Below are 27,500 nucleotides of genomic sequence, written 5' to 3'. Positions count from 1 at the left end.
TGTGCATCCTGCATTTCGGTCTGCACTCACAGAATAATCTGGCCCTGCATCCCATGCTCTCTGACAGAATAATCTAGCAGTGCACAGTGTTCCCTGCTCTTCTGACTATCTATCTATCTATATACACATACATACACTTCAATTTTTTTGCTCAGCACACCCACACGATGACATATCCTGCAAGACTGCACTGTACGCACGATTCTGTGTAAGCTGGATTTATGAACTACAAGTTTTTTAACAAGGAATTAATTTGCTGATGCATATTAAAGGGAAATTATGCTGGGGCAGTGAGACTTGCCCACCACCAGTTAATCTAGTATGGATTTGCTTTCTTAACCAGAAGATATATTGTGAACGCTATAAAAATAAAAGGACACCAAGTCTGCTAAATTGTTCCGACACAGGATAAGACTGAAACACAAGGCCGGTATGATTTCCGTCTGGTGTGAGCTACTCATCGGTCTGCTGCCTACAGTCAGTAATCTATATATAACTGTGCTTCCAGACTGACGCACTCCAGTCCCCAAAAACACACCAGGCCAAGAAAAACAACCCATTTTAAAGAGAGAGACAGTACGATGATCACTCAGTAGCTCGTACACTTATCTTCTCCGAGGCTGCTATGCAGGCCTGTTCACTTTAATGTGGATTGGTCGCTTGGTGAAGATGAAGTGCGTAAAAACTTGTCAGAGAATGATGCATGTAATGCTGTCTTAAAACCTGGCACATTATTTGGCAGCTGCTCTCCAATTGTGTCAGTTCTTTTAGTGAGGGTGTGAAAATTCTGACAAAATTCCTTGGAAATTGGAAAGCACCACAAGTTTGGGATCTTCTGACACCAGAAGAAATGAAAAGCCAAGAAAAATTCATGTCTCGAGTTAAACATGTTCCTTAGGTACTAGCGACCAGTGTTCCGATCCCTTTGCTCTCATGGTTCGTATGGGCGTGCTGCCTCTGAATGGTGTTTTCTTCGATTGGAGGCCAATCATTGCAGCTGGGTATGGTTTCGCATCAATGGCCTGGCTTATGCATGAAATTACGGGGCGACATGGGAGCTTTGAGGATGGATCTGGACTGTATTTCATGTCAACAGTCTACTACAATGGCTCAGGATGCATTTAATCACCCATCACTACACACCTTATCCATGATTAAACTCTAATGAACAGACATTCAGCGCCACCCAGACGAGAATGAGGTTCCCTTTTGAGTCTGGTTCCTCTCAAGGTCTCTTAGGGAGTTTTTCCTCGCCACAGGCTCGCTCATTAGGGACAAACTCACAAGTCAAGAGGCTTTTATTGTAATTTCTACCATACACAGTGGCACAGAGCAAAAATGAGACAACGTTCCTCCTGAACCCTGGTGCTACACTAAACAACATGGAGCTACAACACACAGCATTATGCTACATACGCACTTTGCATTGAGTGCAACAGCACGCAAACGGTGCAGACAAAAAACAGTGCAGACAGACAACACAAGACAGTGTGGGACAAATACACAACACAAAATAGCGCCGACCAGCAAGCCTACTGTATACACTCTGATTATACAGTACTGTGCAAAGAGGACTATAAAGACTAAGAACAAGAGTATATGTAAAACACAATGCGCAGTGCAAAAACAGCAGTAGCAGCAGTCTAGAGGTGTAAAAAAAAAAACAGCATGTAAACGGTATAATATGGTAAAATATATATAATAAATGGTGAGTAATGAGTGTGTGTGAGTTTAGTTTAGCTCGGTGTCGAGTTAATGTTAGTGTTCAACTATAAGGAACAAACGTATGCACTCTTATTACCGCATTAACTGTGTAAAGCCTGTGTAAAATGTGCTTTTAGAAAATAATTAATAGAATTTTACAGTAGAGTAAGAATTTTTTTTATATATTCACACTAGCAAGAGACGTGTCACTAATGTTGCTTGTATTCTCTTGTGTTGTCTCTGGGGTTTATTGCAACTGCTACTGCTGCACTTGTGCCTGATTAAGCACTATCCCCCAATAGAGATTGTTTCCCCAGTGAGAAACGGAAACAGACAAAATATTCTGCTTTCAATACAATTTATACGCACGACTGTCCATTAAAATTGTTTAAGCTTGATTTCAAGACGGCAAATAAACAAGCAAACTGTACTGAGGCAAATCACGTTTTATTTTATAATAATGCCTTTATATACACTTAAGTTTGTATATTCGACGATGTTAAGGTTCACGTTATTTTTGTGCCTCAAACAATAAATAGGAACTAAACCCCACAAAGTTTATAGTAGTGTCAGAGAAACTGAAACAAAGTCGAACCACTTTTGAGCAAATCTTTGCGTAATTGGCATTAGACTGAGAAATTGCTGCTTCTTGAGCTGTTTTATCACTTGTCTCGGAAATCACAGCTCCGTGTCGCGCCTTGTACGCAGCGTTTGCTAGTGTGAACGTCAAGTTGGATATATTTCCAGGCTGCCCAGGAGATATGGGGAAAGAGCAGGAACGAGTTTCTTTTTTTTTTAAGCCTACACTATTGTACAAAATTTGTATTAATTTTAAAATAGGTCACTAAAAAGAGCATTAAATAGCGAGTTGTTGTGTAAAACATTTCCACCATTGAAGCTCCTCGGTCCCTCACTACTCAAAGGTTCCTCTGACCTAATAGATGCAATCCTGTTTGGTAGAAAGAACAATCCAGCATTCAAGATCTGCAGGTTCCTGATGATTTGTCAGTGAACTCGGCTCCGGAAAAGCCACGGTTGTTGTCGCTGAGGCAGAAGAAAAACTATTGGGAGAGTCCTCCACCAAATCCATTTCATGTCCTTCAATCTGCAACAACAGTTCCTTCTATGTTCCTCGTCCAATTCCTTCTCCAGTTCTTCCACAGTTTAATTCAACCCCTGCCTCGAATTACCTTCTTTTAACTTTTGCTTACATTCTCCCCTCTAAATTCTTTCCTCGCATCACAAGCAAAAGGATGCTCCAGACTCCTCCAAACCCCCCTCCACTTTCTCGCTTTTCCTTCATTGCTCCCTCCCTCCCTCCCTCTCTCTCTCTCTCTCCTCCCTCATGCTCTGCTCTCGCTGTAGCAGGCACGTTGCAGTCTCACTTCTGCACACACACACACGCCGACACCAACACGCTCCTCGCCTGCACCAAACGCCACAAACCCGGGGCGGCTCGGGAACCGGAGACGGGATGGCAATGGAAAAATATACCATCAAGCGATGACTAATACAAGCGACAGCAACTCGCACCTTGCACAACCTTTTTAAAAACATCACCTAGTGATCAAGAGGTGCAAAGCAGGACTGAGACAGAAGGCAGGAACAGGAACACGGATACCAGGAAGCTCCATCAGTCATTTCTATAAAGGAAAGTATAAGATGGAGAGCAGATAGGAGGAGGGTAATGTTCTAGTTATCTGTAGAGGACTGGGCCTCCCTGGGGAGAGGATAAAGAGCAATGAAAAGGTGAGTTTTCTTTTTTTCGCAAAATGCATGTGTGTTCTGGAATGGTTGAGAGGTGAGATAAGACAGAGGGGGAGGTTTAAAGTAGACATTATAGAATCGGAAGACGGAGGAATCGTGCAGAGAAAACCCGAGTTTCATAAACTCACGTTATTCAAGTCGAGCTGAAATGCATGTCACACACACACACGCACAAGCATGCATAGTTGTATCACAGCCCAAAGGGACAATGTTAAAGCTTTCCTTGTTTGGTTACTTGCTTTAACGCATCGAATATTCATTAATTAATTATTCAACCTTTAACGCTAATCACGCCGAATGAAAAGAGGAAGTCCGCCTCAGAATGGTTTAAATTCCTGGTTAATATGAATAATTAATGAAGTCCTTAAACACATGCCAAAAGGCTCACGTATTCAAGCGTCATCAAAGCAAAGAGAAAAAGCAATAGCTCTTTTCACAGCTCTCATATCGCATGTCTAATGGTATTTATTTTGTTTTTTTTCCTTCTTCGCCAGCGCTCATCCAGCAACCAACCCGATCAGACAAACTGCCCTTCTGTAGCTGGGGAGAGGTTTAATAGTGCTACAAAAAACATTGTGCAGCCTCCTGTGCAGTGATTTGGGATTTCTGACACAGATGGAGAAAACTATACCTTGAATCTATGAATATAAAAAAAGAAAAAGGAACGATAAATGCCAATAATGAGCCGTGCCTATACTGTACACACAACCTGTATGTGAACGTCATGGGTATAAGCTAAAGACTCCATAAGGAAGAGGACATCATGGGGGAAAAAAAAAATGTGACTGTCACCAGTTAATTGGTTAGGTCATCTCGCATCTCGTGGAATGAAGAAGCATGGATGTGATGACATCCATTCAAGAAGTACAAAAATAAATAAATACATCGATGATCTACAGCATTCTGTCACGTGGATTTTCTTTGATATTCGCAAGGCACCATGTGGAAAAGAATGGCCAGGATAAGGGATCGTTTTCAATCTTGATACAGCAGACTTTTCAGGTATGAACACTCTTTTTCTGTCTTATCACAAACAGCAGGTGAAATTCTATGACACTATTCAGATGCTTGCAGGACACTTAGTTAGAAAAAAAAAATGCTGCATTAGATTATGCTGTCTATAGTAATGAATCACTCTACGTCTCTTTTCCTTTGAGTCCAGTCTGGTTAAAGGAAACAAGCCACCCCTCACAATCCCATTTCTCTCCATCCCCTCCCCAGCAAAACCACTCTCGGAGTCATTGTGCATGACAGTGCAGCCATTATGTAAGCCTGCCATAATTTCAAATATTTAGAAATCAAATAGTCAAAGCAAAGCGAGGATCGCACAACAACCCCCGATTAAGAATCCCATCAGCTGCAGCGCATAAATCCACTCGAGCGGCCGAAGAGATTGTGTATTAGAAAACCGTGGAGCTTTGATCACGCTCATAAAATGCAATCTGGGTTCATTACACACCAACAGGGTTTATAACGCATGCCGTGACACAGCACACAAAACCCTGCATGTGCACATGCGGGCAGTCGTAGATCAGAGCAATGGAGCAAACAGAGCGCTGGAGGAAAAGCAGCAGGCAATGGAGTCGAAAACAAACAAAAGGATACAGAGCCAAAGTACACCGACTTTGCCTGTGTACACAGAAACGTCAATAATCATCCGATCTCACAGCCGTGATCTGGATAATTTGTAGGAGATCAGACCGTGCTAGTCACGGGGCCATCCCACGTAGCATTCATGAGACACCTAAATGTATTATTCGTTACAGTAAATTATACCTGCAATTGTGTAAAACGCACAATGTAATTATATTCGTTACATAGCTGGTAGCCTAGTGGCGCCATTGGACTTTTGATCCGGAGGTCGGGAGTTCAAATCCCAGTCACACCAAGATGTCACATCTGGGCTACTGTGCAAGGCCCTTAACCCCATAGCTGCTCAGTTTGTATAAATGACAAATGTAAGTCGCTTTGGATAAGGGCATCTGCCAAGTGCCATAAAATCAGGGGTATTTTTCCCACTCCTTACATCCTTACATTTCAATTTTAAACCTTTCAATGACCCGTTACAAATCCCAAAGGCCTCTTTAGTTCTTAACCACCCTAAAAAAGGTCATCAACCAGTTATTTTATGTGTAGCATAACTATAATTAGCACCTCTGAGCCTTCCTCAGTAAAATGGTTTCATTTGCTACATTATACAAAGACGCACGTTTGGCTAAAATATATTTAGCTATTAATTACGTTAACTGGCTATAAACATGAACTGGTTCTCGTTGATAAGGGCAGGTAAGGCTAGTTTCAGGCAATTCAGTAAGTTAAGTTCTATATTCTACTTGTGATTATTTCATTAGCCATATGAAGCGGTGCATATAAAGAGATTGATATTTTTCAAGCAAAAAAAAAAAAAAAAGGGCGCAGATGCTTTTAAAAGGTTTATAAAAAAAACGTTTGTTTTCACATGAAAATACACGCAGTACGATATTACAATTTCCTCAGATAGAAACATTTAAAAGCTTTTGTACTGGGTATTACACTTTTAGCAAAACAAAGATTTGGAAATGTATAAAAATTTGATATAATTATTAATTTCATTATGTGGTGGAATAGACTGATCCATTGTCAAACATAGTTAAAGTAATCCACTAGGCAAATTAATAAACACTAAAACACATTTGTAATTAAAGGAGCACTACATTTGTAATAAGGACACCTTGATGGAAAACCAGGCCTATAGAATATCAGTAGAAATAATTGAGATACGCAAATAAAAAGCTGAAAGTCCCCAGCTAGAGTGATCTTTTAAACTGTTGATATTTTTTATTGATTTAGCATCAATTCAAGTGAACTAATTCCAGTGATGCAGGTAATTTGTCGAGATGAAACGGCTAACATTGTGGCTTATCTTCCTCGCACAGGTCTGTGGATAAATAAATCTATCATGCCAAGTCCAGGACTGCTCTGCATATCCAGAATACAGGAACTACCACTGGAACAGCTGCATGAGAAAAAATGCACTGGCCCCAAAAGAGCAGATTTCTGTCTTATAAGCTCTTGGTCTTTCGTCTGGTTAGGCCTAGTGAATTATATCGTGTTGGGCTGCTGTCCAGGCGTGTTTGCTGGAGAAACATGGGGCATGGTTTCCATCTGTCCTTTTCACTGTGTGTGTCGGAACCTATCGGAGTCTCTAAGCACCCTGTGTGTTAATAAAGGACTGCTCTTTGTCCCACCCAACATTGACCGCCGCACTGTGGAGCTCCGTCTTGCAGACAACTACATCCTGGAGGTCGGTGGGCCCGACTTTGCCAACATGACTGGATTAGTAGATCTGACCTTGTCTCGTAACACCATCCATGCTCTGCGCCCACTGGCTTTCGGAGATTTGGAAAGCCTGCGGTCGCTTCATCTGGACACTAACCGCTTGACTGTGGTTGGACCTCAGGATTTAACAGGCCTTCTTAATCTTCAGCATCTCTTCATAAACAACAACCAGCTCACCGATGTCTCAGCGGATGCCTTTGATGACTTCCTGCTAACCCTGGAAGACCTCGACCTGTCCTACAACAACCTTCGCAGGGTTCCCTGGGAAGCCATTCAGAGCATGGCCAGCCTAAGCATCCTCAACTTGGACCACAACCTCATAGACCAGATTGCAGAGGGTTCTTTCAGCGAGCTTTACAAGCTGTCGCGTCTGGACATGACCTCAAACAGGCTCCAGACACTTCCCCCTGATCCGTTGTTTTCTCGCTCACAGATCGGGGTAGTTAGCCCAACACCCTACAACACCATTATCAGTCTAAACTTTGGTGGAAACCCTCTGCATTGTAACTGCGAGCTATTGTGGCTGCGAAGGCTGATCCGCGAGGATGATATGGAAACCTGTGCCACACCTGTGCATCTTGCTGGACGTTACTTTTGGTCCATTCCTGAAGAAGAGTTCATATGTGAGCCTCCGCTAATCACCCGCAACAGCAACAGGCTCTGGGTCCTAGAGGGGCAGAGAGCCACGCTGAAATGCCGTGCTATAGGTGACCCCGAACCGGTCATCCACTGGGTATCTCCAGATGACCGTATTGTGGCGAACTCAAGTCGCATACACTCATATTACAACGGAACCCTGGATTTTCTGGTCACCCGTGCCAGAGATGACGGAGCTTATACGTGCATCGCTATCAATGCAGCCGGGGAGTCCACTGCTCAGGTGGAATTAAAAATCATCCCATTGCCTCACAGAGGAAATGGAACGGTTACACTTATTAACCCACGAGACCCTGGTGCCTCTGACATGAGTCATAATAAGGGTGGGGCTGTGGGAGGGATGGTAACAGTAAAGAACGTGACTGGAGGTGATGGCGAGGATGCAACGAGCGGTAGTAGCACAGGAATGGAGCGATTAGTGGGTGTTCGGGAAGTGACATCCAACTCTGCTCAGGTCAATTGGTTTATGGGCAGAACGACGCCTTACTTGGTTTGGATGTACCAGATTCAGTACAACAGCACAGCTGATGATGCTCTTGTTTACAGGTAAGCACAGATTCTTAGCTAAACTCAGAGGTGAAATCACATTTTTAAAGAAAAAAAAAAAATGAGAAAAAGATTGATCAGAGCTCGTCTAAAGTCACAAATAATGATGGAAGAAGGAACAAAATCAGACGCGATAATTGTGCCATCTGGTTTCATAGACACTAGAGAATATTTATAGTCTAGAGGTGGGTAAATGGAGTGAACGAAGCCCTGCTGACTACATGGAAGAAAGGATGAACTCTTTACAAGAGCACAAATTACAGAGTTTAGAATTGTGTCACAACCGATCAGGGTGACTGAAATGGATCTAAATAGAGGGAGAAAGGAAAGAAGGGGCAGTGAGACGAGGCAGGACACGACGAGGAAACTGGGTTTTGGTACCCTTTTATGTTTCAGTTGTTCACAAAGGTAGAGAGAGATTGTCTGTAATTCTGCCCAACAAGTTACTTCCAAGGTCAGAAACCATCGCTGACAGACCACTTTCTGCATCCCCACTGGGGGCAGGAAATAAGTTTGGCCCCTGCCTCAATTTTCTTCATTCAATCCCTCTCTCGGTCAACTCTACCTCCTTCCAGGTTCTCTCCATTTCCTGCTCTTTATATGTGAAAAACACTGTCTGGGGGTTTAAAAATAACCCAATCTGCATTTGAATACATATGCACAGGGTTTCTGCACCAGCATGCATGTTACCCCCACATTTAAATAGATTTGCCATTAGAAGGCCCTATGACATAATAGCTGTAAATGAAACTGCTACAGAGCAATATGCAGCTGGTGTTCTATAATGGGAATCAATAACGCACAGAGAGCGCAATGGGGAGCCAAGTCTGTGTGACACAGAAATAAATATGGTGTGGGAAATCGAATGCAAAATAATAATAATAAATAAAAGAAAAAGAAAAGGCGTAGACGTGAGGTGAGGTATCTCAGAGGTTACTCTTTTACCATCAGTTGCTTGGTGATAAAAGGCAGAGAGATGAAAGGATGAGTAGGAGAGCAGGACAAGAGTGCTCATATAATAAGTTACTAATACTTATCAGGATGCAAATGTTTTCAGCCATAACACTCAGTGCCCGTCAAAACAAATATAAAAAGTATATATAAGATCACTACGTGCAATTAAGACAAACAAAATGTGTCCGGGAGAGGATAACGTTTAATTTAAATATGCAGTTATAAATGCTGAGATATAAACAAACTATGGTGGGCAGTAATAAAGTAAGTGTCTATCATTTGGGGAGACTTTTTTAAAGCTAATCTCTGACATTTTACTCAACCGCATATTGCAAAATCTGTCGTTCCTTTTTATTTATGAGCGGATAAAAACTTAACTGGTCAAACACGCAGCAATACACCAATCAAGTTAATGCAAGTGCTTTGTTTTAAACTTGTGTTGATTGGCGCTTGGTCGTATCAACTTCGCACAAACTCCTGACTCGAACTCGAAACAGCAACCGTGGCCTTATTTGAATAATTTTTTTTTATTAATATTTTACATTTTTATTAATAATTTAAAATTAATAGATCGGTGTGTTAAAAGTAACAAACTAATTTGATTAAGTAAGAGTCTTGTGACAAAAATTATAATCAGAACATTATAGCCATAATAAATCGCAGTACTTTGGATGCTTAAGTACATTTGATGGCAAATACTTTTGTACTTTTCCTCAAGTGAAAGTTTTGAAAATGTTACTCAGTGTATCTCTACTTTAACCCAAGTACAAGGTGTGTGTACTTTGTCTACGATTGGTCCAAACCTATGTGGTGTTATCAGGGCATATGACTGATGGACATTATATATAACGAAATGCATGTAAAAAATCAGCAGTGCAAGAAAGTCTGGAATTGATATAAAGACTATGTACAATAAGATTTCCCAAGTATGGTATAGTGGAAAATCCTTAGGAGGATTTGTTACTGCAAAAAGAATACAAACCTCCTTCTGGCTCATCACTTTCATCCTAGGATGAAATTTTTCTATGCTTATAGGTGTGGCCTCCTCCCGGATGACAATTTCCCCATCCAACACAGCACCAAGTAAAAGTAAAGCAAAGATTTGTGGAGTATGAATGATGTAATCATTTGCAATGGCCTTCGCAGTCACCGGAGCTCAAAGCAATTGAAAACTTTTGAGAATTTTTTTTCTTTTTTTTCTTCCCAGAATGTCGAAATTCATAGCAGAATAGTTGCTTAAGCATTGCATAAAGACCTCTGGTCATTCAATTCAGACAGCTCTCAGATCCATTTACTTTCCCACCACTGGCAAAAGAACAAGCAGCATTGCATGGTCGATGTTAATCTATTTTAATCTCCAGCATTTGGGATTTCAGTTATAAGGAAGTAAATACACTTTTGGCTGCTTTTTTTTGTTTTGTTTCGAGAAAGATGTTTAAATAATTAATAAAATCGCTTTATGGAATAACTGCCCCACAGTTTGTAACTGGAATTGTTAAACCTGGATTATATGATGCAATTAACGAAGAAGAGGAAATCCAGCACAGGCGGCACACAGTCAAGTCAAGTTTATTTGTATAGCGCTTTTCACAACAGACATTGTCTCAAAGCAGCTTTACACAAATCAACAGTTAAGGTGAATGGTGTGAATTTGTCCCTGATGAGCAGCCGTGGCGACTGTGGCAAGGAAAAACTCCCTTAGATGTTATGAGAAAGAAACCTTGAGAGGAACCAGACTCAAAAGGGAAACCCATCCTCATTTGGGTGACATCAAGAGTTTGATCATAAATCTTTCAACAATACAGAACACTGAAGAGTGAGAACTAACATGATTACTGGAGTATAAGATTATAAGTGATGTTCTTTCTGCAGTCTTATACAGTCTATATGGTCAGTAGCTCCTAGTTTTATAAGCTCAGCATTTGTGATCATCACAGATCCCGCACAGTGTAGAGAAAGTATAAACTTCCTTCACATGCAAACGGGTAAAAAGGCAAGTTTGGGTCTGAAGTGCCTCTGACGCCACCACTGTAGATTGAAAATTTTTGAATAGAATTGAACGAGGTCTTGACACGGATGCTTGGCATGACTCTTCCGACGTGAAAAGGGCCGATCTAGGAAATCTCTTCCGGAAGAATGGCGTTCGTTCCCCCCATTGCCCTATGTGTCGCCATAAGAATAGAAAGATAGGACGCACAATGAATGCAACAAAGCACGACTACGTACATAAACGCTGAATTACATTCAATGATCGTACAATCCTTTTCAGTGAGAATCAGAAAGAGCAGCAAATGCAATTAATCGGACAAAAGCAGCTTGGCATAGCTAGGAAAGAACAGACAAAAAAGGGGGGAGGGAGAGAGAGAGAGAGAGAGAGAGAGAGAGCGAGCGAGCGAGCAGGGACTGAAGCTAGTATAGAGGAGATTAAAAGTGGCTCAAGGCCTGTATGCAATAGATGAAAATTACCTCCCAATGGCAAGTGCCTGATTCTTGTTTAGCCATGCAAAGCATATTCTTAATGCCATTGTACCGCCACTGATGGACTAATGCATTAAAGAGCTTTGCATCAAGGTTTTAGTAGAATCCAGAGAAAGTGATCATTTCAAAATGGTTTCTAATGCACGAGAAACAGAAGGCAAAAGGTTCATGGGTTCAGCTTCTTTGCAATGATGCATCACGGCTTCTTATGCTGCCTTGAGTTAACTTTGGATTTTCTATTTTCACATAGCAGTATATCGATTTAGGTGATTTCTATAAAAAAAAGAGCAGGAATTACTGTCTTTTTCAGACGAGCTCCACTTATTGTCAGCACAATTTTGTTGCTCCTTATTGTATCCTATTTATTTCATCTTCGGTTTAAGCACACACACACACACACACACACACCTGAATTCTATCTTGTTCTTTCTTTGCAGAATTCTTCCCCCTACCAGTAATAGTTTCATGCTGAAAAATCTCGTCTCGGGTGCCGACTTCAGCCTGTGTGTTTTGGCCATCTTTGACGACGGCATCTCCACCCTGGCCACCACCAAAGTGTTAGGTTGCACTCAGTTCAGCACTAAAGAGGATTATCCCGAATGCCGCTCTCTGCAGGCGCACTTCCTCGGCGGCACGCTGACAGTGATGGTAGGTGGGGTGGTGGTGGTGACGCTGCTGGTCTTCACCGTGGCGATGATGATGCGACACAGAGTGTGTGGAGGTTGTCAAGACCATGTCGGCCAGTCGGGCAAGTTCCTGCCAGCCAAAGGAGTGGATGTTTATGCCCAGACGAACGGAAATAACAGCATGATGATGGTGGCTTTGCCAAACAGGTTGCTGGCCCAGCAAACAAGGCCGGAGCAGGCCAAAACCAAGCATACGGAGCACATGCTGGTCAATCTGAGCAGCGACTCCCATTGCAGTCAAAGCTCCGACATGGACCTGGTGAGGCAGAAACCCAATGCCTCTTTTACCCCGGGGAGTGATAAAGTGACATTCTTCTACTCCCCAGCCAAAAGTGCGCACACTTTGTCCCACCCGGGACACAAAGCGATGACGCACGAGTGCAAGCTGACCATGCGGAGGTCTGTCGGAGAAAAAGACACTGACATGGTGCAAGGTGTAAAGCATTCTATTGCCTCACTGGCCCTCAGTCAAACAGGGCAAGTCGGAGGGGAAAGAAGTTCGAACTGGCCAGGGGAGCGGTGCGTTTTGGGGGCCAAGCGTAGCTGCTCTTTTGACGCAGGTGACATCACCACCGCCACATGCTACAGCTACGCCAAGCGCCTGAGTGTCATCTGGACCCGACGCAGTCAGTCGCTGCACAGCATGCTGGTCCACTGTGCATCTACCACCAGCACGTCCAGCACAGCGAGCGAGCAGTATAGCCACGTACTTGTACATGGGTATCTGCATGCCTATGCCTCCAACAACTCAAACTCCAACTCTAATTCAAACTGTAGCATGGACGCCAATCCTGGAGACCTGGAGGAAAGCGTGGTGTAGTGACTGGTTCAAGAAAAATATGACTGAAAATCTATGCTGGTGGAAAACCATGTTCAGCATGTGCCAAGCTAAAAAACAAATGGAAAAAAAAAATGTGCCACTCAAAAGATTTAATGTTTTTATACAATTGAAGCAAGGAAAACTAAAGTAAAAAAAAAAAATAATAATAAAATAAAATAAAGTGTTATCAGGAAAGAATGGTGTGATAAGTTCTGTACACTACACATTTTTTTACTTATGCGTTTTTTCCATTTTATTTTGCCTATTTTTCAGGTGTTGGCTTTTTTTGTTTGGATTTGTTTTAATATGATTTGGCCCCTCAGAGATAAACAAAAAAAAAAAAAAAAAAAAGTGACCAAATTGAGTAATTCAAGAAAACGTTTGTTTGGCTGACAGGCTGCAAGCGTGCGGGATTACAACCTGGAGTTTCTGTTTCGACAAAGTTAATTATCCAATTAATGCATTATTCAATAATTTAGCCACTAAATATATACAAGTGCAACAGCGTTTGAACACAAATGAGGAGCTCAACTGCAAAAAACACGATCAGGAAGACAAATCATTGTTAGAAGAAAGCACGTAATACACAAATCTTCTGCAGAACGAGAGGATCATTTTAATCCTGATGAGTTTTTTTTTTTTTTTTTTTACATAATTACGAACACCTAAAGAGGGTGTATTTGTTCATCAATCACTTGTCATACAGCAGTAGTTTTTTATAAATAAAAAAAAAAGACAAATTGACATTCATAATTATGGAATGCTGCTATTTTCAACAAGCAAAATCAACAAATCAACGCAGCATTGTCTAATGTCTATTTTTCTCCAAGTTTTCCGGTTTTCTTTTCATTTCCCAAATCAGCGGATTGCTATCTGTGAAGATTCTCAGTTATCTGAAAGTTTGTGTAGATCATTTCGAGGAAAAAAAGCTCTGTTCTGAGCTGCACGGCTTCGGGAGAAAAAAAAGTTTATTTTAAAAGCACGACGATGCCAAAAGATAAACTCCCGAGAGAAATAGTTGTAAAAGGAAGGAGGAAAACAGCGAACAATGACTTCCTTGGTAGGCTATTGTTTAGATACAAGCCGTTGTAACGCATTGAGTTTGGGTGACGGGAGAGCTCGCTAACTCCAGTTGCAACAGACAGGTTTCCAAAACTCGTGCTTTTTTTTTTCTCTTGGCAACAGCGTTACGGGTTGGTCAAAGAAACTTAGAAATGAGCATCAGAAAATAATAAGGACATAATCCTCGGTCTTGCACACTGCAGTAATACCGGAAAAAATGCGGCGGCAGGCTATTCCCAAAATGCCGCTCTGCTCTTAAAGGCGCCACAACATATGTCACCCGTTACACAGTGTAACAGACACTGTCTTTCATTAAAGCCTGTGTAAAGTTCATTAGTATCAGTGTAGACACATAGCTTATACACAGGTGCGGCTTATTTATGTTCAAAATAAAACTCTTTGTCAAATTCAGCGGCTTATATATGGGTGCGCTTTATAGTCCGGAAATTACGGTAGATTTTTATTTATTTTACTTAAACCTAGCAGGTATTTTATTTAAAATTATTTTGCATTTCCTCCCACTAATGGTAAAATCCGTGACTTTTTGACCTTTGCACCCTTTAATTGAAACGTTTCCCAACTCATCTGAACAGCTTATACAGTCTGAACGTTTCGATCTAACCAAAAGTCCAGTCGACGTGTCTCAACTTTCAGAAACGTCATGGGATGTAAAACAGCTACGAGGACCCCTAGCTGTGAATGTGTGTGCATGTGATGTTTTTTGCCTGGTGCCTTTCCTCCCGCAGTCCCATCACGAAGAAGAATAAAGATAAAGCAAACAAATGTATAAATGCAAAAAAAGATCCATCACTGATAATGAGTGTGGTCAGTTGTGCGTTTTTATATCCCAGTTTTGCCTTTTTAGTATAAATATTTTCCTTTACATCAATTTGGGCTAGAATTACAACTGTTTTAACAGTCGGCTTTGTGTAGACCGTTACAAAATGATTGTGTCACCTTCCAAAGTGTTGCTGCAAATTCTTTATTGGTGCTAAAACTGACCGGGCAGGGAAGCGCAAATGTCAGAGTGAAAGAACAAATGCCTCGTTAAAAGTCCACATAAAGCTGCCCCAGTCATCACTCATGGCTTTATTGCCAGGTCTTTGTTATTTCCAGCCATATTTCTTCCCTCCCCCTGTTGGGCAGATAAAGAATATGGTTTCTGACAGAAAAAGACCAACCCATAGTGGGACAGTTTGTGAAATAGGAAGAAGAAAAGGACTTAGAGCTTAGAGATGGATGGCATGAACAAGGGAGGGAAAGATGACAGTTGATTAATACATGTAATACATGAAGCTCATTAATACATGTTTTATGATGGTGTTTAGTGATGACATGTTGGGGTTTCCTTTCCGTTTAACCGGAAAGCTTGTGTCCCATATGGCACTTTGAAAATCCGATCTGGTCAGGGCTGGATTAGAAACGGAAGTTTTGTCTTTGGTTTATAGATGGGTTGATTTGATGTAGTTTGCTACTGGTGCACTGGTGAAATCAAAGTTTAAAGTGTACACATGAATAGTTATAACAAATGTTACTGGACATCCTGGCATTGCAAAATGATGCAAGAATGTTTAAACCCTTGTATCACTCAGTCAAGGTGACGAGAAGAAGAAATCGTGACCGCAAAAATGCAGTGTAAATCACGGCAATCCCTTGCCGATCACGTTCAACCACTGGAACAAACCACTGGAATGGCAAAATCACTGACTATACCTTTAAGCCTCCCCTGACAGACCTACAGGGAGTGGATCACGGATGCAGGACGACAGGCACCAGCTATGCACACAGAGACAGCTTGTTCTCTCTGGCTGTGAGATATCTGCTGCAGCTGCACCCACTGTAGCTCCCTCTCTTTCCCTGGCTATTGACACGGATCTTGCTAGCTTCTCAAACACACCCTCGGCAAACCGATCCTGGCTTCAATATTTCTAACTGTGAGACTTTCGGGCTCAAACTCTAGCAGATCTGCTCCACATACAGTGCAGCTCCCATATGCAGCACAAAGCCAGAGCAAAGCCTCGTTTTAAAGACTCACAAAGTTCATGCAGCAACACCAAGCACGAAAGGCCCGACCCATTTCGTTGGGCGTCATCCTTCAAGCTCTATAGAGCAGCAACACGTCCGACACACCTCAGAGAAAAGAAAGATCTTGCATGCAGCTCTTTGGCATTCGGTAGACTCTAATGCACAGCATGCCGAGCTAATTGGGACACCTGGAGCATATTGTTCAGCGAAGATTAATGTAGGGTCCAGTATAAAAATAAATAAATAAAAAGAAAAAAATGGAAACCATGCAAAAAAAAAAAAATACCATGCAGGATGGCGTCATGAATGGCAGCCATGACGCTGAGCTCCGCAATTCTTCTACTGTTTTTGTTTGTTCAGTCATTTTTCTTCAATAAGTTTTACCAGAAACGAACTCCTGAACATTAAGCAACACATCCCGGACAACATTTTTTTTCCGATTTTGACTATTCAGAAGTTTTGTTAGACATTTTAGTCGGTGGTACAGCGCTGCTGTTCAAACACGTTTACAGACACGTAAACTCCGCGAGCGCGACTTTCGAACTGCGATCCCAAGCATTCATCTCGCAAATGTTTGTTCACTTCCTAACAAAACGGAATAACTTCTCACCCGCATTAACAAGGACTTTTCAAACTCTGCTGCATTGTGCTTCACTGAAACCTGGCTGAGTGAAGCAATTCCAGACAACACGCTACATCTTACGGGCTTCCAGCTGTTCAGACTCCCTGCTGCTTCAAACGGTCCACGATCATTCCGGTCCGCAAAATACGCAGAATCGCTGGTTCCAATGATTACAGACCTGTTGCTTTCACGTCTGTGATCATGAAGACATTTGAAAGACAGGTCCTGGCCTACCTGAAGGACATCACTGGACATCTGCTGGATCCCCTTCAGTTTGCCTACAGAGCAAACGGGTCTGTGGATGATGCGGTCAACATTGGACTGCATTATATACTGCAACATCTTAACAGACCTGGGACCTACGCAAGGATCTTGTTTGTAGACTTCAGTTCGGCCTTTAATATCATCATGCCTGACCTTCTCTCAGCCAAACTGACCCAGATTTCCAAGCCCACCCCTATCTGTCTGTGGATCAGACAGGCAGCAGACAGTGAGGTTGGGCAAACTCACATCCAGGTCTCTCACCATCAGCACTGGTGCTCCCCAGGGTGGTGCTCCCCAGGGTTGTGCCCCCCCCACTGCTCTTCTCACTGTACATAAATGACTACACCTCTAAAAACCCCTCTGTCAAGCTCCTGAAGTGTGCGGATGACACTACAGTCATCGGCCTCATCCAGGATGGAGAGGAGTCTGCTTACAGACAAGAGGTTAAAGAGCTGTCCATCTGGTGCAACCACCACAACCTGGAGCTCAACATGCTCAAAGCAGTGGAGATGACCGTGGACTTCAGGAGAAATTCCCCAGCACTCCCCCCACGCACAATCATGAACAGCACTGTAACGACAGTGGAGTCATTCAAGTTTCTGGGTACCACCATCTCTCAGGACCTGACATTGACTCCATTGCTAAAAAGCCCCCAGCAGAGGTTGTATTTCCTTCGCCATCTGTGAAAATTTAACCTGCCACAGGAGCTGCGGAAACAATTCTACTTGGCCATCATTGAGTCGGTCCTGTGTAGATCTATAACTGTCTGGTTTGTTTCAGCTACCAAATCAGATATCTGGAGGCTACAGTGGACGGTCAGGACTGCTGAGAGGATTATTGGTGCCCCACTGCACAATTTCTAAGATCTTCCCTCATCCAGAGTGGAGAAAAGGGCTAAGAAAATCACTTTGGAGCTCCGTCCACCATAATATATTTTTTTCCCCCCGCAGGTTATATTCAGCAGTACAATTTAAATATTTATAACTACACATAGTCCATCACAACTGTCACATTTGTACATAGAATCCAAATGGTTCATTTGTGAACTGTGCCCTTGTAAATAACATCTGTACATTTATTTAACAACTTTTTTACTCTATATATTGCATTATTTAACCGTCTGGTTTACTATTCTGTTACACTATGTCTGTACATCTCCTGCACTGGAAGCTCTTGACGCCAAGTCAAATTCCTTGTGCATGTAAGCATACTTGGTAATAAAGCTATTTCTGATTCTGATAAAGTAGAAAGAGCACTTGTCCTAGTCACATCCTTATTTACTTTCACCTTCCTTGTACTGAAGAAAGAAGGCTGGCTGAGCAGATGTGTTTAGACTTCTCTCAGACAGAAGGGTCATGATGTACCCATTCTGCCTCCAATTTAAGTTGAGTGAGAAAAGAGAAGCCATAAGTACAAGAGGCAACTACAAGAGAGAGTCACATATCACGTTCTTATTGTAATCCGTCTCAAGCCAGATAAGAATTACCCAATAACCTTTCCTTTTTCTTTTGGTCTTTTCTCTTCTGTTATCTATGAGGTTACTTGGGTCAGCACCCTCCAACCAGGACATGTGTTTGCAAAACAACGTAATTGTTTCCCACTGCTGCCTTTTTTCCCTTTCAAGCAGGAAATAGAAACACAACAGTTAAGATCTCTTGGTCGGAGAGATGCAGAAGTCATTGCAAAAGCTCGTATCACAATACTGATAAAAGCTTCCAGCTGACAGAAGATACTATTGACCGCACAGACCACAGGGTCGAGTGCTGGGGGAACAATACCGCCCCAGAACCGATGCTAAATCGATGCCATAAAAAGTCAAAGCGCTCGGCCATATTTGTGCGTGTGCGCGCGATGGCAGCAATAAAACCCTGAACCGAGCCCAAATCTTCGTCCAACTGTTTTCCGGGAAAGAGAAATATTGATCGCGTAGCGCATTCTTGTTTAATGAGGTCATCCTGACTGTAGAGAGAGACTCGGCAACACTCGCCCGTCCTCAGCAGGAAGCTCCTAACAGGCGGAGTACAGTGGCAATGCAGACGAGCCCAACCTCGTAACATTTATTATCTTAAGAGAGAGTATTTGACACTCAACGGCTACAAAGGGAGCAAAGACCGAGGAGAAGGCAACGATACGACTGCTAAGGGACCAATTCCTCTTAGAAGAAAAGTTCCTAACCTCCCTAGAGCAATAAGAGGGCATATTTAAGTCTGCTTCTTTATCCAATTCCACATCCTCAATTCAGAGGATGATTGGGTTACTTTTCCCTTTTCTTCGCTCCCTCTCTTTCGCCACCTTTTTTTTTTTTTTTTTTCCTGATCTGTCTCAGCAGCTTCTACATCATCGCCTGATAACTCTGCTACTGCAAAGATTCGCATCTCAGTCAGTCTTTCTTTCCATTCCCACAGTTTCCATTTAAATTTAATATGACCTCTGGGCACACAGCCTGGCACACTTTCCTGACCGTGATGTGCAACACCTTGGTATAATGCAATAGCAGTTTCCCTCTTGGACAAAAGGAAAGTCTGGAAAAGAGGTACAAGTGGAAAAAAAGAACAAGTGAATATCAGAGAGAGCAAGAGAGCAAGGAGGAAGGAACGCGAGATGAATATTGCAGCAATAAGCGGCTCAGGTGTGGAATCCCTCAGATCCATGCAATGTGCAGCCAACATCGCCTGAGCCTTTGAAGCAGGCAAAACTGCACCAAAGATAAGAACATGAGAGGAAATTTTCACACTTTTTTTTAAACTGTTTATCGCTTTTCATTCCGGGAGCTGTAAGGACTCAAAGCTTTCAGTATCTTTCTGTTTTTTTTAGGATGGGCTGCTTTCGGGATTTCAAAAAAATCGGCAGGTGAAAAATCCAGGCCTTAAAACCAAGCCACATCTTTTCTGGTCGACTTGTGAAAGTCAGTCATACGTTCTGGAATCGTTTAGTCGTGGGTCTTGGCTTCAAAGTCCCAAAATCCCTCGGGTAGGACAGAGCTAGGTGTGTTCACGCATGTTGTTCTCTCAAAGCATCTCAAACTGCACTGCACATTCCTCAAAGTGTACCTGCTACATCCGTCATGGGATATGAAGAGATTTACAGGAGCATTGCTGTGCTACAGTATGTAATAAGAGCAAGTGCAGATGAACCTCATGATGAGCAGGACACTTTTGGTTCAATATTGTCAGATGTGTGAAAGTCTTTGTATGTTTTGTATGTAAAATCCTTTGGTGACTGAGGGAATCTGCTGTTGGATAGGAGAATAATAATGAAAAATAACACTGATTATACTGGAGACACTAAAGGGGAGAGCGAGAGAGCGAGCGAGAGAGATAAAAACTAAAAAAAAAAATAGACAGACAGGCAGAAAAAGAAGTGAGCAAAGAAAGGTCTCTAGGCAGTGCAACCAAGTTGCCACTGCTGGGCCCTTGAGCAAGGCCCTTAATGTTCAACTGCTTAGTTGTATTAATGAGATAAATGTAAGTTGCTGCAGGGAAAGTCTAAATGACATATGGGTAAATGCTAATGCATGTTATTGGCTTTGTACTTGATAATCAAATCCAATCTAATCCAATCTAATCATTGTAATCATCTGGGCAGATACAATATCTTATGATCTTAAGAAAACATATCTTAAAAATAAATCAGCAAATTTAGCTAGCCAACACAGAAGCAAACAACTCCCTGACCCCGCTGAAGACAAAAAGCTAATAAATGAGCAAGCAAGAGTCAAATTTTTTTCTATCCTTTTTTTTTTAAAATGCAAACAATATGTCAATATTATATATATGTCAGAATAATAACACCAGAATACTTTGGTTTTTAGTTCATATTAATATGGAATTCATAATCCAAACTTACCTTTTAGGAAGCCTAACATTCTAATTTGTTTTGCTACATGACAAACAAATGTGGGCCATCATTAGACCTTCTGTCTGATGGATATTCTTCTCAAACCTTACACACTTAAAAGCAGACACACCAAGTCATTGAACTTCTACAACTTCTTTCGGCTTCTCCCATTAGGGGTCGACACTGCAGATGATCCATCTCCATACCCCCCTGTCCTGTACATCTGCCTCTTTCAAACCAACTACCTGCATGTCTTCCTTCACCACATCTATAAACCTCCTCCTTGGTCTTCCTCTTTTCCTCCTTTCTGGCGGCTCCATCCTCTGCATTCTCCTACCGATGTACCCCATGTCCCTCCTCTGCACATGTCCAAACCATCTCAATCTCAGCACTCTCATCTTGTCCCCAAAAGATCCTACATGCGCCGTCCCTTTAATAAACTAGTTTCTAATCCTGTTCATCCTCATTAATGAAAATCTCAACAACATCTTCAGCTCTGCTACCTCCAGCTCCACCTCCTGGTTTTTAACACAGATTAATATTTTGTCCGGCCCCAATATGCCACCCCAATGAAGGCAAACTAAAAGTCTGCCTTTACTACTGGCTAATCTCAATTTCATTTCCTTTCAAGCTTATTAATACTTTTAATACTCATTTAAACAATGATGCCATGAATACTCTATTTTCCCCTCAGCTAATGATGTGCTGTAAAAAAAAGAAAAGGAAAAAAAAACTGCTCTGTGCACAGGAAAACTGTGTGACTTAACTTTGTACAAAAAGCACAAAAGTGCCATTATGCAGCTCAAAAAAAGGCTGATGAAAAAAAAACTGTGGCTACTGAATCGATCATCTGCTGATTAAAAACTGCCCTAGTTTCCGTCTCCCTTCTCTATCTGTCTCATTTGTTTAAATCCTTTCCTTCAGCGCTACCTGTGTAGCATCCTGCCTTTTCCCTGAACAGCAGAACCTCGCTGGTGGCGCAAACCCTCTACATTTCTCTCAATATACCTCAGAGGACTGCGCAGGACTAAACTGGTATTTGAAGAGGGTTAATTGAATCTCTTGCGACGCTTAAACGCTTAGGTATTAAATAAATTGGCCTAAAAAAGATGCCTAATAAAAAAATAAAAAAAAATTAATAAATAATAAAAGCCACACACCGGAGCTAATCGAGGACCCTGGAGCAATGGTAGATGCCTCACCTTTTTGAGAGTTAGAACACACGAGGGAAAGAGAGGGAGACGGAAAGAAAAGGATGAGCAAAACAAGAAAAGAAGGACCTCGGTTTACACAGAGAAAGGATAGGAGAAAAAAAGGATATCGACCATAATGGAGGAATTCTCAATACCATGAATTGAGTATGACACAATAAAGCAAAAAATCCAATTGATTGGCTTGGGATTCTACAAGTAATTCTCAATTCCCAATTCTATAAGAATAAGTGGCCTGACAAAGAGCTTATGAGAAAGGTTTTAGCTTATCCAGTCATTACAGCCTCAAACAACAATAAAAGAAGGCACCAGAGAATATTAGCATCTCGTGTGTGTATGTAGATGGTACTGCTTTCTTTGCTAATTTTATGAACAAGAAAAGAAAAAACAAAAAACCCGGCAAAAAGTAGATTTTTCACACAAATTCATGCATTTCTTAATTTCTGTTTGACTAGTTAGCTTTGGATGCATTTACATTTTTACAGCTGTAAAAATTTAATATACATTATATGAGCAATAGGTTGTGGACACCAGAGAATAACATACATATCTGCTTTATTACTTTATCACATCACCATTTTCTCAGCCATTTCCAAGCAACATGAAATCCCAAGTGATTCTTGAATAATTTGCATAAAAGGCTGTGAAAGTTCAAGATGTGAGATCAAAGCTACATTTCTCTCACAGCTGCCACAGTTGATTAGACACCAGGCACAAACCAGTGATGACAGAAGCAACAACGGAGGGAGTTTCAGGGTCCGGTTTGCTTTTTGTACTCCGTCTGGTGTTATGGGAAGAGACATAAACCAGCCAGAGGACGTTATCAGACCATGCTACTGAAGATAACTGTGCAGCAGTCAGGTAGAAAACGAACCGAGACAAGTCAAGCTGTTGCGCTTCTTCTGTGAGAACAATTAAACGTACAGGAGCATTCCCAAGTTTGATAATTCAATAACATGAATTATTACACTACTTAGATATAATTGTGTTTGGTGCTGGTGGCTGTACATTACGGGGACCGATCTGAGGCATTATGTAAAATGGTCAGGCTGTGATGCGTATGGACTAGCAAGCGGATTCAATACACTACTGCTTTACTGCCTATTGCAACACAGAAGCCAGCTTAGTGGGCTCTGGAGCGCAAGGTGGGAAAGAAACAATGCATGGGGATGTAAGCAGACCAAGAGCTAGGCAAGAAAAAAACAGAGGGGGAAGTAGTGTGTGTGTCAGGGGTTCTGAATAAAGACACTTCTAACGCTGCTCAGAATTTTTAAACAGTCTTAGAATTTTCACCTGATGTTTAACAAAGTAACAGAAGAAAGTGTGTGTGTGATTGTACACAAAAATAGAGTAAAAAGGTAAGAAAGAGCCAAACACAGAGAATATGATATGGTGACAAAACCTAATGCCCATAATAACGTGAAACGTTAAAAGGTTCCCCGATCATCTACACTCCAGCGCTCGGCTGTACCATAACACAGCTGCTCTTGCTCCCACACTCGACTACTCATCTAGTGCGCACACACACACACAGACATCTTTATCAAAGGCGGCATTGTAAATTTTTAAGCTGGCGCTGGCAAAAAAAAATAAACAAAAAACAAACAGATTTGCTAAACAGAGGATGCACGACGTGCCGCATCCTACTTCTGAGTGTGCGAGTTGTTCTTACACAACCATTTTATTACACACACACACACACACACACACACACACACACAATTTCAGCTGATTGAGGGGGAAAACATGACCTAAAAAAAGCCCTCTGATCTCCTCACCCCTCCTCAACACTTCTGCAGATATAACAGTGGCCTGCAATCACTGCATTCAATTTATAGCCATCACTAGGCTGTCTGGTAAATGTAGAACACGTGTGTGTGTGTGTGTGTGTGTGTGTGTGTGTGTGTGTACAAGCTAGTGTGACTCATTCCGTATAATTAGACTCAAGTTCTGAACTTCCACATCTTCAAAGCAGAGAAATTTTAGCTCTGCTTCAGAATGTAAGACATTTTTATTTATTTTTTTTTAAAACTTGCTACATAAGCGTGACATCTCACAAACGGAGCTCGCTGCTAACAGTCATTATTAATCGCTTTCCATACGTTACTCTCACTATCCTGTCCCTGCTGTGTCTCAAGTCTCATGAGACGGGTTGCCACATACAGCAGTTTGGGGAATTAGCACTCTTCAGTGTTTTACACAACACACGTGCGGCTTCCTCCGTGCTGCCGCTTCAGCGCTTTTTGCTTTAGAAAAAACCTCGACTGAGATTCAGCTTGAATATTCTCATTGGTGATTACTGCTTTAGACCCACGAGGGGAGTTTCAGCGACCTGATAGACCCTTAAAACCAAGTGATAAGCTCTTACCTTGACCCCGCGTACGCGGAACTCTGCCAGGGCCCGGCTCATTTTGGCAGAGGCGGCAGGAAGGTCCTTACCGCTGGCAATGACTTTAACTAGGAGAGAATCGTAGTGTGGGGAGATCACAGCACCCTGGAAGGCAGAGGCGCTGTCTAGACGAATGCCCATGCCTTCACCGCTGCGGAAAACCTGCATAAATATGGAGAGAAAGAGAAAGTGGGATTACTGAATAAATATCATATCTTAAGCATCTTTGGAGAATGCTATGGACAATAATGACTACTGATTAAAATTGACTTTATTGATTATTTTTTTGTGAACCAAACCCTCCACCAAAAAATTTTATGATATGAACAAGCAATGCTGGCTCTGATTTCTTTCTAGCCCAGACTGTAGACACATGCAATGACCTTCATGTCAAGCGTAATAGATTTCATGTGCATCGTCACTGATATTAGCTCATGTATAAGCTCATGGATAATGTCCATTGTTACACATTGCTATACAACTAAAACGGAATTAAAATTGTACTCTTGGTATAACAGCAAAGAATTGCAAACAATTTAATAACGTAATAAATTAATTGGGTCATTGGTTTGTTGCAATACTGCATGTTTTGTAGCATATAATGATAATAGAAAGAGTTGTACTTATTTATGAGGAAATTGTTTCAAAGCATTTAATAGGCATCAAATAGGCACTTCACAAACTTAATGACATTCATTTCTTATTAGAAGTGAAAGAGGTTGTGGTAAGAACTTGCTAGTTTCTAATCAGGGTTTTACAAAAACCAAACAATCCAGAGACGGGATGGGGGAAAAAAAAAAACCCTCAACCCCATGATGGACCAGCACCATCACACAAGTGCGGCCATCATTTATTGTGCTCTTTCAATCCTGCCAGAAAATCGAGCCATTAGAGTGCTGATAGTGATGTGTAAGAGAAAAGAGAGAGCTGGAGGGTGAGAAGGAATGTGAGGGGGGGGGGGGGAGCAGAAAGGAGAGAAACAGGAAGAGAAAAGGAAAATAAAACAAAGAAAGGATTTAACTCTGAAAGACTAGTCCATTACACTGGTTACATTCGGAGAGGTTTTTTTTTTGCTTCTGTTAATAAAAAAAGAGATTACCCCTTACTCCACCATGCAATCAGCCCAGCTCTTTCAAACCACTTAAACTGACCCCGGTTAATCCGATAAGACTTCAGCCTAAGCTTGAATACTGCTTATCTATTTTCATGACTCGATAAAAAAAAAAAATCAAATAAAAAAAATCAAATGGTCTTTAAAATCTATTCATTACAAATAGTAATCACATGAACCTAGCTTAATAAACCGAATCAACTAAAATCATCTAGCAAAATTTGGAATTAGTTTGGAATAAGAAACAAGTTTTTTACATTTAAATATAGAATATTTTAATATAGACAACGTTTACAAAGTTAGAGGTGCAGAATCGTATAGGACGTCCTACACGATGGAAATACAATTGCGAATTTATTGAACCTGGAAACCCAAACCTGTTTCATCATGACATTGCATCAGTCTGCGGCATTAAGATATGGGTTAGATGGGAATCTTACGGTCAGGTGTCCACCAACGTATTCATATAGTGCTGCTTGGGGTTGGCACTATATCAAATCGAAAGTGACTATCGGCTCTGACGTATGGAAGCGGTTTGGGTTCGAAATCTCTGACGTCGACTAACACACACTATGCAATTTGTGTCGCCGTGTTGTTGAAGGTAAAAACACCAGAAATCTCTTTATCCACTTCGAAACTGTGCAAGTCCTTGAATATGAGGAATGCGCTCAAATACATGCTAAAGAGGAGGCGGAGAATGCCTGAAAGCTTCCACTCAGCAATCAATAAAAGCTTTCAATCGCTGCTGGTCCTTTGACAAGACGAGCAAAAACATTTAATGACATTGCAATAACACCACATAGCGAAGGACAGGGTACCCATTTAAACCAAGATATGAGATCCCCAGACGTAAATATTTTAGCCAAACATGCCTGCCACAGCTTTTCACACCGAGTGTCGGGGAAAAGTTTACAGGGTCATCAGAAACGCTGCATTTTTCTAGTTATATATATGTTTCAAATACATATTTTGCCTGTAATTTAACAAAGGTTTATTAAAATGTGATAAAATTCTTCACATTATAATAATATCGTCTGGAGAGTGGAAAAATATCACGATACGAATTTTAGCTCGTATCGCCCACCCGTTAGCGCAGCCTAGTTGGAGGAACATAGGAGGCAGAAGTATTTGAATCTGGGCTAGATCCATTTCTGAAAGTGTTAGCATGATATAAAAGTCAGTGAAATAGATAAAACTATATATTATATATTTATTCCGAGTGTATTATTATTATGCCTACGCTCTATAGCTTCACACAGCACAAGGACGACATCCTGACAACCGACTCCAAAAAAACAAAACACGTTTATAGCTCTTCAGTGGCTCGCAAAAATAGCAGGAAAAAAAATCGAGTTTGACGTGTTCACTATAGACGTTGAGTTTTCCCGGCTCGGGATTTCATAAAGATGCATCACGCGATGAAGTGCATCACAGAAAGCGCAGGTTCTCTAGATCTCATGTCAAATTTGTTGCGTATTGATATTTCGAAACAGTTGTAGGGTTTATTACATTTTAAAGAACATGTACTGTGATCTTGTTTGGCACTGATGAGAACAGTATCAGGGAGACGCAACCCTACCCACACTTTTACATCAAGGTCAAACTGAGCGATTGATCCTTAAGGGAAAATAAAAAAAAAAGATGGGTAGAAGGATGAGGCAAACAAAATAAGCTTTTCTTACTTTTGCTTTGTGGCCCTTTTGTGTTTGCTCCCCCCCAAAAAAAACATTATGCTTGCTTTCTGGAAAAAAAAAAAAAGAGGCTTGCAAAGGGCTGCACTTTGCCATGGTCATAGTCTCATAAATGCTTCACACACACAAGAACTTGCAAGGAGATTTGTTTTTTTTTTTTTATGCAAGATCAGAGAAAAACCCTGAAAGCATGCCAAGTTCCATGTGAATCACACGTTCGTCTCTCCATTAATCGCTCTGTATGATCTCCCTGTTCAGTTTGGACGAAGAAGGAGATTAAGGTAGCGTGTGGCTACTCCTTCTTAACCGGCAAGAATGCACCACAGGAGGACTCCATGTTCCAGGAGCGATCTTAAAC

The 27,500-nt window shown here is 41.5% G+C and overlaps 2 protein-coding genes across 5 annotated transcripts in view; one reads left to right on the top strand and one right to left on the bottom strand.

Moving 5' to 3' along the window:
- pcxa (pyruvate carboxylase a) overlaps positions 1-27,500 on the bottom strand; it is a 169,513-nt gene that overhangs the window by 42,975 nt on the left and 99,038 nt on the right. For all 4 annotated transcript variants that reach the window (XR_014537208.1, XR_014537209.1, XM_083564517.1 and 1 more), the window contains exon 10: positions 24,320-24,502. Coding sequence is in view for 2 of the 4 variants with exons in the window: in XM_083564517.1 (XP_083420643.1) it covers positions 24,320-24,502 (183 nt within the window). In the remaining 2 variants the exon portion in view is untranslated. The remainder of the gene's footprint in view (positions 1-24,319; positions 24,503-27,500) is intronic.
- lrfn4a (leucine rich repeat and fibronectin type III domain containing 4a) lies at positions 3,046-13,125 on the top strand. The gene is made up of 4 exons (XM_083565559.1): positions 3,046-3,453; positions 3,966-4,473; positions 6,387-7,992; positions 11,862-13,125. The coding sequence occupies exons 3-4, from the start codon at positions 6,410-6,412 to the stop codon at positions 12,928-12,930; spliced, it is 2,652 nt and encodes an 883-aa protein (XP_083421685.1). The 5' UTR covers positions 3,046-3,453; positions 3,966-4,473; positions 6,387-6,409; the 3' UTR covers positions 12,931-13,125.

This window comes from Silurus aristotelis (genome assembly GCF_946808225.1).
Source record: "Silurus aristotelis genome assembly, chromosome: 16".
NCBI classification, from domain to species: Eukaryota; Metazoa; Chordata; class Actinopteri; order Siluriformes; family Siluridae; genus Silurus; species Silurus aristotelis.
The sequence above is the reverse complement of the archived record's forward strand: the minus strand, read 5'-3'. Positions and strand labels throughout refer to the sequence as shown.

Coding starts and splice junctions, on each gene's coding strand:
- lrfn4a (XM_083565559.1), top strand. CDS start 6,410: ATGCCAAGTCCAGGACTGCTCTGCATATCCAGAATACAGGAACTACCA. Junction 7,993..11,861: donor GATGATGCTCTTGTTTACAG/GTAAGCACAGAT, acceptor CTTTCTTTGCAG/AATTCTTCCCCCTACCAGTA.